At 39.9% G+C, this 14294-nt stretch overlaps 1 protein-coding gene across 6 annotated transcripts in view; it reads right to left on the bottom strand.

Annotated features, from left to right (window-relative positions):
- NBEA (neurobeachin) overlaps window positions 1-14294 on the bottom strand; it is a 540106-nt gene that overhangs the window by 10373 nt on the left and 515439 nt on the right. For 3 of the 6 annotated variants that reach the window (XM_072976118.1, XM_031684632.2, XM_072976122.1), the window contains 5 exons: window positions 13660-13749; window positions 11076-11268; window positions 9370-9441; window positions 7355-7510; window positions 6651-6821 (listed from right to left, as the gene is read on the bottom strand). In XM_072976118.1, the coding sequence (XP_072832219.1) occupies window positions 6651-6821; window positions 7355-7510; window positions 9370-9441; window positions 11076-11268; window positions 13660-13749 (682 nt within the window). Of the gene's footprint in view, window positions 1-6650; window positions 6822-7354; window positions 7511-9369; window positions 9442-11075; window positions 11269-13659; window positions 13750-14074; window positions 14138-14294 lie in introns of all 6 variants that reach the window. The other 3 variants (XM_072976119.1, XM_031684631.2, XM_072976123.1) reach the window with 2 other exon arrangements.

The raw sequence follows: 14294 nt of genomic DNA, 5'->3' as shown, positions 1-14294 counted from the left end.
AGGGTTAAAGGGTCCCGCGCAGAGGGAGGTGCAGGTGAGATCTCCCCTCCAAGGACCACAGCATCACTGCCTTCCTTCCCCAGCCACTTCCTCAGGAGAAGAGCTTTCTGTGTGATGGAATTACTATACATGATAAAGAACAAACATGTCCAATTTTGAGATTCCTTACAGGCAAGCATTTGGAAGCCCCAGATGTAAAAGGCTTACAATACGCAGATTCCATCTCATTTTTATCATAAGCCATTTCAGTATTTTTAAAATGGATGATGAGAAAAGTACAAAGGTATTAGATGCTGCCCTTTACACAGAGCTGACAAGGAGAGCTTTTTCCGCGTGATTGTCTATGGCGTTCAGAGAAATGATCAAAGTAAAGATTACTCATGGTTCTTATTATTTTGAACCTCATTTATGGGACGACTAATGCGCAGGGGAAGCTTTGGTCCTTCTGAATTAGAGATAAACAAAACCAGCAGTTTTTCTATAGTCCTCAGTGCGGTTCCGCTGGAGTCAGAAAATGAACCTCTTGATGATATACGACATTCAGATTTTATCTATGACCTTTGCTGAGTTACTGCAGAATCACTGCAGAAGGTATTTTCATTCATGTTTATACCTACGTAAAAATGATGGATTTTTGACTTGAAGTCCCAAAATAAGAGATTTCAAAGGGTGTGGTAGTCTCTTCACTACTCCAATTTCAAAATTTATTTGCAACAAATTATGTTTGACACTTGCTGGGATAGCTCAGAAGAACCCCATTGGTAAGGAGTCCCTTACTGAGATGCTGGTCCCCAGCCACCTGAGGGCTGTTGCAATGGTTTCTGGCCCAAGTACCAGAGACGCTGGGGCCTGCATTTTCCACAGGTCACAAGCTAAGCCACATAAAAATATTCCACGGGTTGGAAAATGTCCCATGATGTGGTTTCATTTTATTGTACACTCACAGAGTGCTTGATGAGAAATACGAGATAGAGATAAACCTATTTATTCATTCACCCTAAGTCGTTTTTTTCCTTCTTCAGAGAGGACACTGACCACACCTTCCTCTGAGCACTGTTGTTTCAGGGCAGATCTCTTTCCTTGAAGACCTAAACCTGGATCCAGGCCACAGTACATTACTGCTCCACCTTTTCCACCCCCACATAATCAACAGTACAGTCTACTTGCCTCTCCCAAGGAAGTAGGGTTCTGCATGATGCCGGAGAGCCCGCCGGCACAGAGCTGAGGCTCTCCGATCACGCGAACATACTAGCCACTCTTGTTTCTTATACTGCTTCTGATCCAGGACAAAGACCCTTGGAGCCTTAGTTCCATAAGAGGAAAAGGAAAGCAGAAACTGAGTGGCAAGCAGCCCCCTTCTTAGTCAGGAACTCTGTAGTCTCCCACGTGAAGCCGGGGGAATGGGCGGGCTGAGGGGTATCCTGTGGAGCGGACCCGTGCTGGGGATGCTACAGCACAGACGTTATCAGAAAGCCCTGCGAGGTGTGAATTATTACACAGCTGACCACGCTCCCTCTCAGGGTTAATGAGAAGATGGTTTAATGTTTCCTAAACCTCAGCTAAGAGCCTTTGCTCTGAGAAGTGAGAGAAGTTAATATATATATATATATATAATTAGTATCTCTAGGCTGTTCTTTGTCCAGGCTTTCTTCAGCTCCTGTAACACCACTAGTTAGTGGTGGCTGTGGAGCTGGGCACCAGGATGGTCGTTTTAAAAGAAGGCTGGATGCAGACAAAGCAAGGGATGCGATTTGGCAGATGCTCAGTGACAGGTTGTGGCTGGCGGGAGGGTGGGTGTCCGGAGCTGAAGCGCACACAATGGGAGCCCAGGGAAGGGGTGTGTGCACAGCTGGAGTCTCCTTCGCCACAGGCTTCCCGTTTCAGAGCTTGCATAATGCTCACACAGGAGCTAAAAGACTTGTTTTCAAAAGTGAAATAGGAAAAGCACGACAACAACGCCTTATACATACTACTCAATGAACATTCGTCGGTTTGGTATGAAGAGATGAACAGTAAATTCTCTTTCAAAGTTTCCTGCTGCAACGACTGCAAACATTTTCAACAAGCTTTCTATCAAGCACCTCGCATCTGGTATAAACGCTCAAACCACACTCTTTCAGTGCAGACTGGATTTTGAGCTGAGGTCCCCATGTATTTTAAGCGTCTGTTGAGACGATGTTGACTTGCCCCTCTCGTGACTATCTGGTTGGAAGCTACAGCACGTAATGAGAAATGTCAAGTCCCAAGATCAATGAAATTTGGGGCTCTAGGGATTCAACAGGAATAGCATTGATCCTTTTAAAGAACACCAGTCAGAGATGGGCTGTAACATATTGCAGAGAAGGGCTCAGGAGGATAAGCGGCCAAGTCCAAGATACCTGCCTGACCAAACATTCAATCAGCTTTTAGCACAAAGTGCCTGCTCTGCTCTCCCTTCTTTCATGCGAGAGCCTGCTTCCAATTAAAGTGTGCGAATGAATTTTTATCACTTCCAAATTAGTTTCAGAATTTGTGTAGAAGTCTGTTTCAGATGAAAGCGGCTGTCCCTCACATCTCTGCAATTCTCTTATCTAGTTGGGGACCCTATTTCAATCTACAAGAAAACTGTCTGTGCTCAAATCACAAGTCTGAAAGAGTAACAATGAATATCTGCATTAAATATATTAGTAAAACAACTATAATTCAACTGGAACCTACGCCTGACAGCTTTTGCTTATTTCTTTTATGGTCTGAGACTCTGTGTAATAATTGGTTTACACGTTCTTATTGTCTTTGCAGCAAATTCATTAACACTATAGAAATAATTAGAAAAAGGCTTATTTATGACATGTCTAGTTAGTGACAACAATATGTTTGACACAAGGAAACCATAAACTCTATGCCTATCTAAAAAAATTCACAAACATTACTTATTTTTTTCCCCTCTATGGCACTAATAGAGCTACCTGTTAAAAAAAATAATAATGACAAGGCAAAAGAAACGTACATATATTAAAGCACTTGAGTTTATCTCGGGAAAGTTTCAGTGATGTGAACATAAGGTGAGTAATGAATCCTATCACGTTATGGTGTTGTGCTGAATATATATGATTCAGCCCCTGACACACAAAGTGAATTCAGTGTCCACACCAAGACCAATTTCTGAATTCTAACAGCTACGAGGATTATGTTTCATGCTAGGACTTCCCCCTTCAAGTCTAGGTTAATGTATACACCCCTCAAAACCTAAGGGCATTGTGTCACACACTGTGATATGAATTTAGACGTAACTAGCTTTTTTGGTCTTAAGTAGCAATGCATTATGAGATAGAAAACACGTATAGCCTGATTCTCTGACCTGTGAGTTGGTAGCTAGAATAGATTAAACTGAATCAGGAAAAAAAAGAAAAAAGAAAAAAACCCTTATTCTCTCATATTATGAGTTTTCTGACGGCAAGGACTAAGTATGTGTTAACACCCAGGGCTGATCCCCGATGTGACGGTCAGTTCAGCGTGTGCTCTGACTGCCTGTACAAAAAGTGAACTGACCAATATATATGGTCTCTAGGCAAGCACACATGTGCTGCCAGGTGGGCCATTTTAACAGATTAAGTGACTCATCAATCAGTCGAGTCAAAGCCATACTAAATGTGACTAATTATTTTTTACTATTACGCTTATCCGTATGATAAAAAGCTGAAACCAGTTTTTACATAATGTTCAATTTGTGCCCAAGAGGTAAGATTCAGCATTTTGGGGATACCCAAAGATCTTATGATACAAAATATTATCTGATAGCAATTCATGATTCATGTAATACTCAATACAGTCAGCACTTCCAAGCAGGAAAAGCAGTTTTGTGCTCATTATAATATAGACTTTGTGAAGCCCAGAAAGGCAGAGGATTTCACTACCCAGCACTCCCAGCTGCTAAGACAGTACCAGCACACAGCAGGCATTCCACATGCTTGTTGCTTGACTAATACTTTAGGTACCCATCCAGTTTGTTCTAGAAGAGTATTTTTTCCCTTTATGTTAAGGATAATGGATAAAATGGAACCATACTACACATGCCCACATTAAACGCCCAAGGAAGTCTTGGCAGGGTGGGTTTTACGGAAGTCCTTTAGATTCATAATGATGACAACAGTTTTTGATAAAAAACAAGTTCCTATAAATGGAGGTAATACTTCATGGATAATATTTTGCAATAATTTCTTAGGGATAATCTTGTCTTTAAAGTTTAAATGAAATGCTACATTTAAATAAATCCAGTATTCATAATTCTGTTCTTAAGCATTAACATAAACATTTCCATTTCCAGAGCTCCTGTTTTAAGGGACTTTAAACACACTAAATATTACTACATTTTAAATTTCTTGCTAAGTGAGGGAATATACCTACAATCAATTGTTAATCATCATTTGGCTTAAAAGATCATTAGAAAATAAAGTAGTTAACAGATAATTACTATAATTGACATTTTTCTTTAAAATTGTTTACCTCATAGCAGTACATTATATTAAGTATCTTCTCTGCTACCAGCTGGTAGTTTTTAAGAAATGAATTCTCTTTTTGGAAATATCATTTTCATCATTTCTGAGGTTCACTTTGAAGATGTTTATTAATTGGATTTTAAAAACTATTCTGTTTCTTTAGAAAAAGTTTTTCTATCCGGTAACTTCTAACTTTTGTCAATAACAGATGGAAGATACCACACAGCCCTGGTGCTTAACTGAACTTTTCTTCTAATTCTAATGAATGCTACACTACTCTGGAAACAGAAAATTTGGAAATATGTAAACATACATTTAGATAAAACACATGTGATAATGCACCATGCTTGAGAATAATAAAGTCAACACTGGTAGATCAAATGTCTTTTACAAACACACATACACAAGAATTCTACTAAAAATGAAGTTTCTTTTTTTACGGCTATGGTTTAAAAAAAGAGTAAATTAGGAGGTTAACTTATCAGTATTCAGAGTATGATGTTTGCTATAACATATAATTGGTAGCTAATTATTTGACTTGGTTGGAAATCAAGCAACACTGAATATGTGTTTTCTTCAGACTAATACCAATCACATCTTAGTTCACAGCTCAGAGCAGAGGCTGAAACGTACAATCCACACACTTTCTCTTATTCAGTAACCTCACTGTTAAGAGACACCACTTCCATACTGCACTTTTAGTTTCTTCATCTACTGTTCCTCCCCTCTAGCTGTGGGCAACAGGCATGAAACCTCACACATCACCTGGCCACCTAGCTCACTCTCTCACTACCTTCGTATGTGTATGTATCATACTCTTCAGGACCTATGATAGGGCCTTTACTCCTATCAACTGAAAGCCATTTATTTCTTTTTCAGTATTCCTTTCAAAACACATAAGAGCTGGGGGTGGGTGGGACTTGAAGGGTGGCTGGACAGCTCGGGCTCCGCGCCCAGCTCTCTCAAAGGCTGAACAGACCAGCCATGCAGTTGCGACACGGTATTTTTGTCCATTTCTCACCTACTCTTACAAAGTTTCACTGGCAGATACACAGCATTCCTGGGAAATTTCTATCTCTGTTTTGTCATCAATATGTCCAAACTTATGTTTCAGTTTATTCTGGAGCATCATTGAAGCTGTGACGACTGTATGAATTACGATCAGAATAACCCTGGTGTAGGTATTTGCTATTATCAACACTTTACAGAAGTCATCCTCTATTTTACAGGAAATACGTGCATTTGAACTATTGACAGTTTGGTCATTAAAAACAGTAATTATTTCTAGGAAATCTCATATGTAGTTCTTTGGTCATTTCACCATATTTACTGAAAACATATTACGTGTGTCTCTGTGCCGGGCACCAGAGACTTAAGACGGGAAGAAGAGACTCATGGTCCACTTCTGTGTTTCCTCAGAATGGCAGCTCCAAGGAATAATAATGGCTCTTCCATGAACAAAATGTTCCATGGAAAACATGTTTGAGAAGCTGTGAGCGACACAAATGTCAAAAGATTTACTTGCGTACGATGTTCAGAGCTCACCTTGAAGGCGAGAGTGTGTGGAGTGTTTTCTAAAATTATTTCACTCTGGATTCCCTCCCATTTTTTCCAACAGCACATTTTAGGGAGCACTTTTGAATAGGAAACACTCAGGAAATCATCCCAAGCAAAGAAATCATCATATTCAGTTTTTGCCTCCCCAACGCTTAATCTGAAGAGGGTACTCAATCATTGCTAAATAAACAAACAGAGATATTTACGACACCCCGTGGTAGAAAGTAGTGAGTGTCCTCACGGAGGCACAAATAAAATCTTCCAGAAATTCAGAGAAGGGAGAGACTATACTCAGCTGAGAGAAATCACAGGAAGTTGAACAGACTAGGTAACACGGAAGGAAATTTCTGGAGGATGAGGACATCTGGAGATTGAGGAAGGCAGCTGAGCAGAGGGTCTGTGTGAGGGGATGTGAGGGCTTCCTCAGGCGGAAGGGCATAGAAGTTGCTCTTTTTTACACTTCGGACATAGCTACATTCCAATGAGATGTTTGCCACTTTAGCTTTCATATTTTAAAATTCTTACAACCCCTGGGAAAAACTATGAGGGGAATAAAAAAGGCAAAATATATTTAGATGAATTTACAGTCTGAGAGGACAATTCTAGACAAATACTTACTGCTGTTTGGGTTGTCTCCTATGATATGGTGTCGCCCACTCCAGTACCAGAGGAGCAGGGTCGCATCCCGTGACCCAGACACAATGTAGCAGTCCCCACCGATGTATGACTCAGACCTGGCCAAGCACGTGACCACATCCCAGTGACCAAATACAATCTGAGTTAGCTTCCCTGAAACACAGAAATGGCAGGTTGAACTCATTTGCTATTTTTCATTAAATGGTAATAAGCTTAACTTTATTTTAGATTTGTGAAAAGTGATTCTATAGACCAGTCAACTTATAAGGTAATTCAAATCTAGCTACAGATTTGGTTTGTTGAATGGCTTCTAAAAAAATGATACAAGAATGTCACTTGGGATTTTTTTTTTAAGGAAAGAACTTATAAAATAACACAATCATGATTCGTGATTTTTTTCCCCAGGGCTTGGGCCAGACTAAGGGGAGGTTTAAGGTCTTTTACTGGATCTGATTTGGGGAAGGAGATAGCAGTCCCACTTGTCCTGTGAACTCAGGGCTCAGCTCATGCTAAAGTTCACAGTGGATGGAATTGTAAGTAGTCAGTTACTTACAATGTGTACATTTAATTTGAATCTTGGCACTCAAGATAAAAATACCTACATTATTAAGTAGGATTTCATATGAAGCTTTGGGTGTAAAAGTGGGCATTTTGAAGAGGATAAGGTATTTCCTGCTTAAATTTACCTGTTTCTGTAGAATAAACTCTGAAACTCTTATCCCAGAATCCACAGATAAGAATGTAGCGATTATCTGCTGTGACCACAAAACAATGGGCATTGATTTGTATGCTCTGGTCAACGAGGTCTGTGATCTGCCGCTTGTTCACGCCAGAGTTATTGGCTAAACATAAACAGAAAAAAGAATTCAAGGAAAGACCCCACAAGAGTCCCAATAAGCTCTTATAGAAGGAATATTTTTATGCTTTATTTATCTAGAAATGGGTTTTTAAGGCTAGAAGAGTTGTTAAGATCTTACCATTTCCCCATGAGGAATATAAACTTTTTAGTAGCAGTGATTATTTATGAACCATATTATATATTTAGAAATTGTTGGAAGTTTAAGTTTTTCCTTCACTGATAGGAATTTGAAACATAATAAAAATATTAAAATGCCTTTAATTCAATAGATGTTCACCATGCACAAGTTCAGTGGTGTCCAACAAATTCAATCATAATGAGGAATAAATATTGTATGAAATATGTTATAGAAGGAAAAAATGTCTTACTATTTGCCCCCACCTGTCATTTTCTGATGGCATTTACAATTCATGTGAAAAGAAGAAAGTAGGGGTTTGAGCAAGGGGTGTGTTATGTCGGCAGCCCCTCAGGGAGCTTTAGGTCAGCAACTTTAAAGATCTGGATTGTCAACAAACAGAAGCCTTTCCAGAACGGGCTGGCAGGGGAGGAGAGGAGTAAGAAAGATGGGAGAGGGACTGGGGAGCAAAGACAGGCAGAGAATCAGCGGGTAGCCCTGGGATTGAATCTGAATAAAGTCAGGAACTCAGAGACGGCCGGCTGATTTCCCTAGTGCCTGTCTGCATGCCAGCCTGTCCCTTACTCCACGTCGTCCTTTCACGCTAAGTCCCTGGGCTGAATTCTTAAACAGAAAATGCAGATGTAGGAGATCACCATCGCTTTCTAACACCAATTAAATCTAAGTGCTACTCTGTGGATATCGACTGACAGTATAATAATAATTACTAGAGAAAGTAAAAATAAAAAATTACTTAAAAAAAAAAAAACAGCAAAGGAAGAGAAAATGAGAGGTTCCCGAGTCACTGGAGAACTATGTCATTGGTCCTTGATTAATTAGAGAACACCTATTAATTTTTCCATGGTTACAGTCAAGCTGTATGTGATTGTTAACGTCTCTTCAGCAGAGGAACAGCTAGACTCGGCTCTAAAAATATTCCTTGTCCTGAGGGTATATCCTCCCAAAGGCATGTAAATGCTAGTTTGTGTAGGAGGATGAGTAACCAAACTGCCTCTCATCTTACTTCTGGGTTCAAAGAGGAAGGGTGAATTAATCTAAGAAAAAATACCATAACTTGTATATGGCTTTATAATTTTTCATGCCATTTTCAATTTCTTTCTAATTTAGTTCTCTCTATGAGCCCATGAGATGGGCAGAGCAAACATCATTAGCAACCATCTCGCAGATGTGAACTAAGGCCCAGGAAGATGAAGGTGTTTGCTCTGAGTCGTCCAGCTAATAAATAGGTGTGATTATTCAAAAACACTTGGAATATCTGCTGTGACGAGTTACAGCTCCTGAGTTTACAATTCATATGAACTCTAAGAAAAATGTTTAGCCCTATTGAATGGAGATTTCCACCAAATATATTCTTCAGCATTAGTTTTCTCTAATAATAGCTTTGAGTCCTTACATAGTTCAAATAATATGAACTTGTTAAAGAAGAGCTGAGGCTGGGAGAAAGAACACTTTGGAGTTCTTTGCCTAGTTTAGTTTGCCAACCTAAGTGACCTCCTAAAATACCAAGAAAACGCCACAAATAATTGTCTTAATACCACAGATTTCTTAGATAGCTTCTTATGGCTCCTTGATGGTAATCTGACGTTCTTTGCACAAGAATTTTGTGGCAGAAAAAAACAGTATTCAACTATCACTTGTGATAAGTAACCACACAGGAGTCCGTGGCTGGGCAGCAGTATGAAAATGCACTTTTGTTGTTAACATACCAATGAGCGGATCCATTTCAATGGGAAGATGATGGGCCTGATCCAAGGAGTAACCCGGAGCTCCTCTGAGGCCTGACGATGAATTAAAAGAGAAAATGACCATAAAATTCTCAGGAAGGAGAAATTTCCTAATAAGCAGTGTTTTATGATTATGCAAAATACAGATTTGCTTCAAAATTATTTGGTAAGTTACTGTAAGAATGATTCAGTCCCACGACATGTTTTTGTAGACGGTCTTAAGCAAAAATCACAACAAGACTGCCAGTATGGTTTTCACTTAAGATGCAGAAAGCTAGGAAGAGTGCTGTTATCCTAACAACAAGAAAAGCTATATAAAATGGAAGAATGTAACATTTCTTGAACCCATCAGAGACCTAAGGCTGCCGGGCAATCAGTGAGCCTGAAATCTAAGAAAAGGCCATGCCTGCAAGTAGGTGGATGAAAGCACCTGCCCCCCTGGGCCAGGGGGAGGGGAACGTGGGGAGCCCAACCAAGCGGACTTTCTTTCAATAGACGACAGGTCAACTGAAGGTATAAAACTGAGCTACACTTAAAATCTTAAAATAAAATCTACGTTCGGAGGATTAATGTTTAGAGCTTGATTGAGTACACTGATCATAATTTTTTACATGTATATGCATATGTATAACGTATAACACTTTTGACCAATTTTAAAGAAAAAAAATTAATTCTTTCCAGCTTTCTCTCAATGTAAAATGTTTTTAGAGGTTAAGATTCCTGTGAATAATAAAGTCATACTTTTAAAAGATGCCTGCTGCATATTTCTGATAGAATGGAAGTCGTTCTACTTCATGTTGAAAATATCACCAATAACCATAAAATAGGGGCATTTAGAAACCCTTAGGCGATTAATCTACAAGTCACTCTATTTTTCAGTGCGATGCAGAAGTCAGTAGAATAGAAAGATTCAGGTTAATTCAGCGTGGCTCATCCACTCAGTCTTAGAGACAGTGGGAGTCCAGGGGTTCCAGGGAGACTTTAAGTGGTGAACTGGGCCAACTAAGTCATTTAGTCACATTCACTCCTGTCCTGGTTAAACAAGTATCAACATGTCTAATTTTTATGACAGAATTGTATCACTTCAAGATGTACTGGCTGGAAACTTCAGGAATGAGTTCGGAGAAAACACACGTGAAATCACTGAACAATTCTGCTTTTGTTTGTTCTCAAAGATTCTAAGCTCTACAAAGAGAGAGATGCTGTTTGTCTTGTTTGTTGCTACCCTCCCAGCGCCCAGGACCATTTGACACAAAGTGGTCATTCAAATATTTGCTAAATAACTTAATGAAGTGGATGAAAGAGGATTCGAAATCGTTATCTAGAAAATCCAAATTCAAACTCACTTTTGTTTAATATGTCATAAAAGTATTTGCTCTTTTTCTTTTTCCTGGGGGGTTAAGCACTCAAATAGGGTAGGGAGACCTGAGTTATTTGTAGAATTGCTTCAGTTGATCAAATATTTATTTGATTCTTAACCATTAGCCAAGCGTCCTGTGAGGCACTAAGATACAGCAGCCATGAATAAGACAGACTGGAGGTGTTTAGTTAGGTTTAGCAGTTATTCACTCTGCTGCTTTTTGTAGCTAATTCGGCAAACTCGTGAGCTCCCAGCACACTTATCTTCCCTTAACTTGATCCCAGCTTTTAAGACCCTGTTAGCAAGTGACTCGCTCAGGCACACTTACCTACTGTGTTGTGCCATCGATTCACCGCGAACAGTCTGCTGCAGGTCACGGTCACCACCGCAGGGATGGTCAGGTGGGGGAGGGTATTGGCTGCCACATGGGTTACTGGAGAATTTGATGGAAACTTCAGCACCATGATCACATCCTGTTGCATCTGATCTTTAAACATGAGTGGACTCTGTGGAAGGAAACACTGTTGAATAGAAAGGGAAGAGAGCAGGAGAAAACAAAAGGAATAACACAGTTAGTGAAAGCTCTGGGAGAACGAGGTTACAACAGGCTAGCACGAGCACAAACAGAGCGGAGCCATCGGAACGCTAGTCCTGAGGACGGCGCAGAGACGTGAGCAGGGACTCTGCGGAGTCACTGAGAGAGGACCCCCGATCATTAACGACCAGCCGCGGTTTAGCTTATAGATATGTCCATGTGATGTCGCATAATCACTCAATGCAGTTACAACATCATTTTGGTGAAAAAAATCAGTCCAGTCAGTTACTGACACTGTGTACATGAAATATAAAGCAAATTGATGGATACTTTCGTTTTTCACCTGGTTGATCCGGGGTGGGAGCTACAAGACGGAATAATTCAAGTACCAGAGCCTGCCTTGCAGCGCTGTGCACACGCTTCTGCTGTGGCTCTGAGGACTGCGGCTTAGGCTTCCTTTCCCCCTGCTAGACTGTCAGCTTCCTGAGGGTAACACTTCTCCTCTTTTCTCTTCTAATCTTTGTTTCTCAAACATCTAGCGTACGACTTGATAGAAAGTCAATACTACACACACTACTATTAAGTACTATAAAGCACTAGAAAGATCCTCACACAAAAGACACAAAATAGGGATGCTGGGAACAACCATTATTTAGCTTTCATGCATGTTTTGTAATTGTTGGAGATATATATTTATTTATGAATTCTGTTACATGAACTTAAAAAGCTTATTTTCTTTATGAACAGTTCCATGCCAATTTAGTCTATGACAATTTCCCCTAGGAAAGTAATGAGTCCTGACTGGGCATTTCTCCAGGATAAATATTATTGTTATTAAACAGAGAAACTGAATGCAGGAATAAAACTCTTCTGCCAAAGCATTTCATAAAATAAAGTGTAAGAGAGAGTCTCCTGGACAGTTGATTAAAAACGCTCCATCTCAGGTCTGGAGACTCCAAGGCCACAGCTGCACGTCACTGTGTGCCCAGGGGTCTGAATGGGGGCGGTGCACTGGGTAGAAGCCTTCCGCCTGTTCCCACGCGAGGACCCACTTCAAGCAGCAGAGCCCATGACTGACTCATCAAGGGGGCCGAAACTGGCTGAGCTATTGTACAGGAAAAACATGCTTTCAAAACATATTTAACTTATGTGTTTCAGTAGGTGTCTGACTACCAGTTCCTTGAAGGGATGGAGTAGGCATCTCCTCTGTGTTGCCGAAACGTAGTGTCGTGCCTGGTGCACAGAAGGGGCTCAGGGCAAATTTGTTAAGTAACTGACAGAATAAATGAAAGGTGTGAACAATACCTCCATCATGAAACAACAACTTATATATTTGTTCCTGCATTGCTCTCGAGCGTTTTACTCCAGTCCCAGGGTAGCTGGTGCCTTGATGACTGTCCAGAAAAACCGACTGCTGGACTCTAACTCATTTTGCAAACACATTTTTACTTCCTAGCATTTTTTTCCTTCAGTAAGAAATCTGTCAAAAATTACAGTTTAAAAAATAAATTCTAAAGTAATTTCTCAGAAAAATTTTACCTTCTCCAGATTAGGTAAAGAGGGAAATGTTTACTACTTGCTAAAAACTGAAAAAGGACGGTTTTGTTATGAAAATAGATTTTTAAAATTCAGATTAAAATGAAAAGAATATTGCCTTTTCCCTTGCAAAATGAGAATAAAAGTTTTTATATAAGGAGTTTAACCATGATGGTGATGACACCAGCTAAGATCTACCGAAGACCTGTATGCTAGGGGCTGGTCCAAGTGCCATGCACAGTGTTGAGTCCTCATGTTTTCAGAGTTGGTACTATTTTTACCCCCAGGTTATCCATGCTGAAATGTAAAGAGAGAGTTCAGATGCCTTGCCCAATTCATTCATTATTATGAGGTCCCTGCTCTTAACCCCTCTTCTCAACTGCCTCCCTGCAGTGGCTATAAATTATCTTTCTATTTCTTTTCTTTTCTTAAAATGAATTGCTCTCCCTACCTGTCCCACCTTGCCCCAAAAGATTAAATTGGGCAGCATCATATAGTGTTTATATTATATTTTTCATTTTGACTTATAAATCTATTCTAATTTTGGTGCTGGCATGTGTCTGAAAGGTTGTATGTGTATGGAGTTCATGCAGAAGCATATATTGTCAGAGAGGATGGCGATTTTTGTGAATCCAAAATTGGACTAGCTTAAGCCAAACTAAGAGGTAAGAACTGTGTTATTCTCTCTCCTGAGAGTGATCAGTCTATACTTAGGCTGAAGAGTTAACCAATAAACTGAGAAGCCTTTTAAAATGCTGCTAAAAAAAAAAATCACTATTTGATTTGATTTATACTCAGGTACAAAGAAAGGGAAAAATGTTCCCAAGCTGCGGTGTCTTACCAGGTGCATGGCAGAGCTCCGAGGTGGATGTGGCTCGATAAGCAACTGAGATGGCGTTTGTCCAAAGTTCTGTATCTGGGCCTCCATGGCCTGCGGGGGAAGGAGAGTGACTGTCATAATCAATATGCATCAACAAGAGAGGTCAACGCACTCTTTGACAGCGCAAGTGTATCCCAAGTCAGCCATGAAAAAAGTCCAGAAAAATTCACCGGGCGCTCTTCTCCCCGGGTGCAGAATCATCCAAGTGTTAGTATTTTGTAGACAAGCTTTGCTTCTCCTTCCAAACATGCTTCCATTAACCAAGTCACTATTCTTATTTAGAAGCTGAGGTTAAATGTGTAAATGTTAACCTGTGCGTACATGCATGCAGCTAGAAACCAAAGAATATTTTGAACACTAAATACAACACATATACCTTAATAAAGTCCTTTGTAAGAAGGAACGTATGGGGATCTCTAATGAAATAAGCTTCTGGAATCTTAACGGGAAAAAAGAACGAGACGTAAAGTCCACTAAGAATACAAAACAAAATTAAAAAAAAATCACGTTCTAATCAATTCAGAGGGCAATCAGTAGAAAGAATACAAAGACTTCTGTGTAATAATTTAATACAGCAAAACTCTCACTACAAAAAA

Source organism: Vicugna pacos, chromosome 14 (genome assembly GCF_048564905.1).
Source record: "Vicugna pacos chromosome 14, VicPac4, whole genome shotgun sequence".
In the NCBI taxonomy this organism is placed as follows: domain Eukaryota; kingdom Metazoa; phylum Chordata; class Mammalia; order Artiodactyla; family Camelidae; genus Vicugna; species Vicugna pacos.
This window is presented reverse-complemented; position numbering and strand designations above follow the sequence as displayed.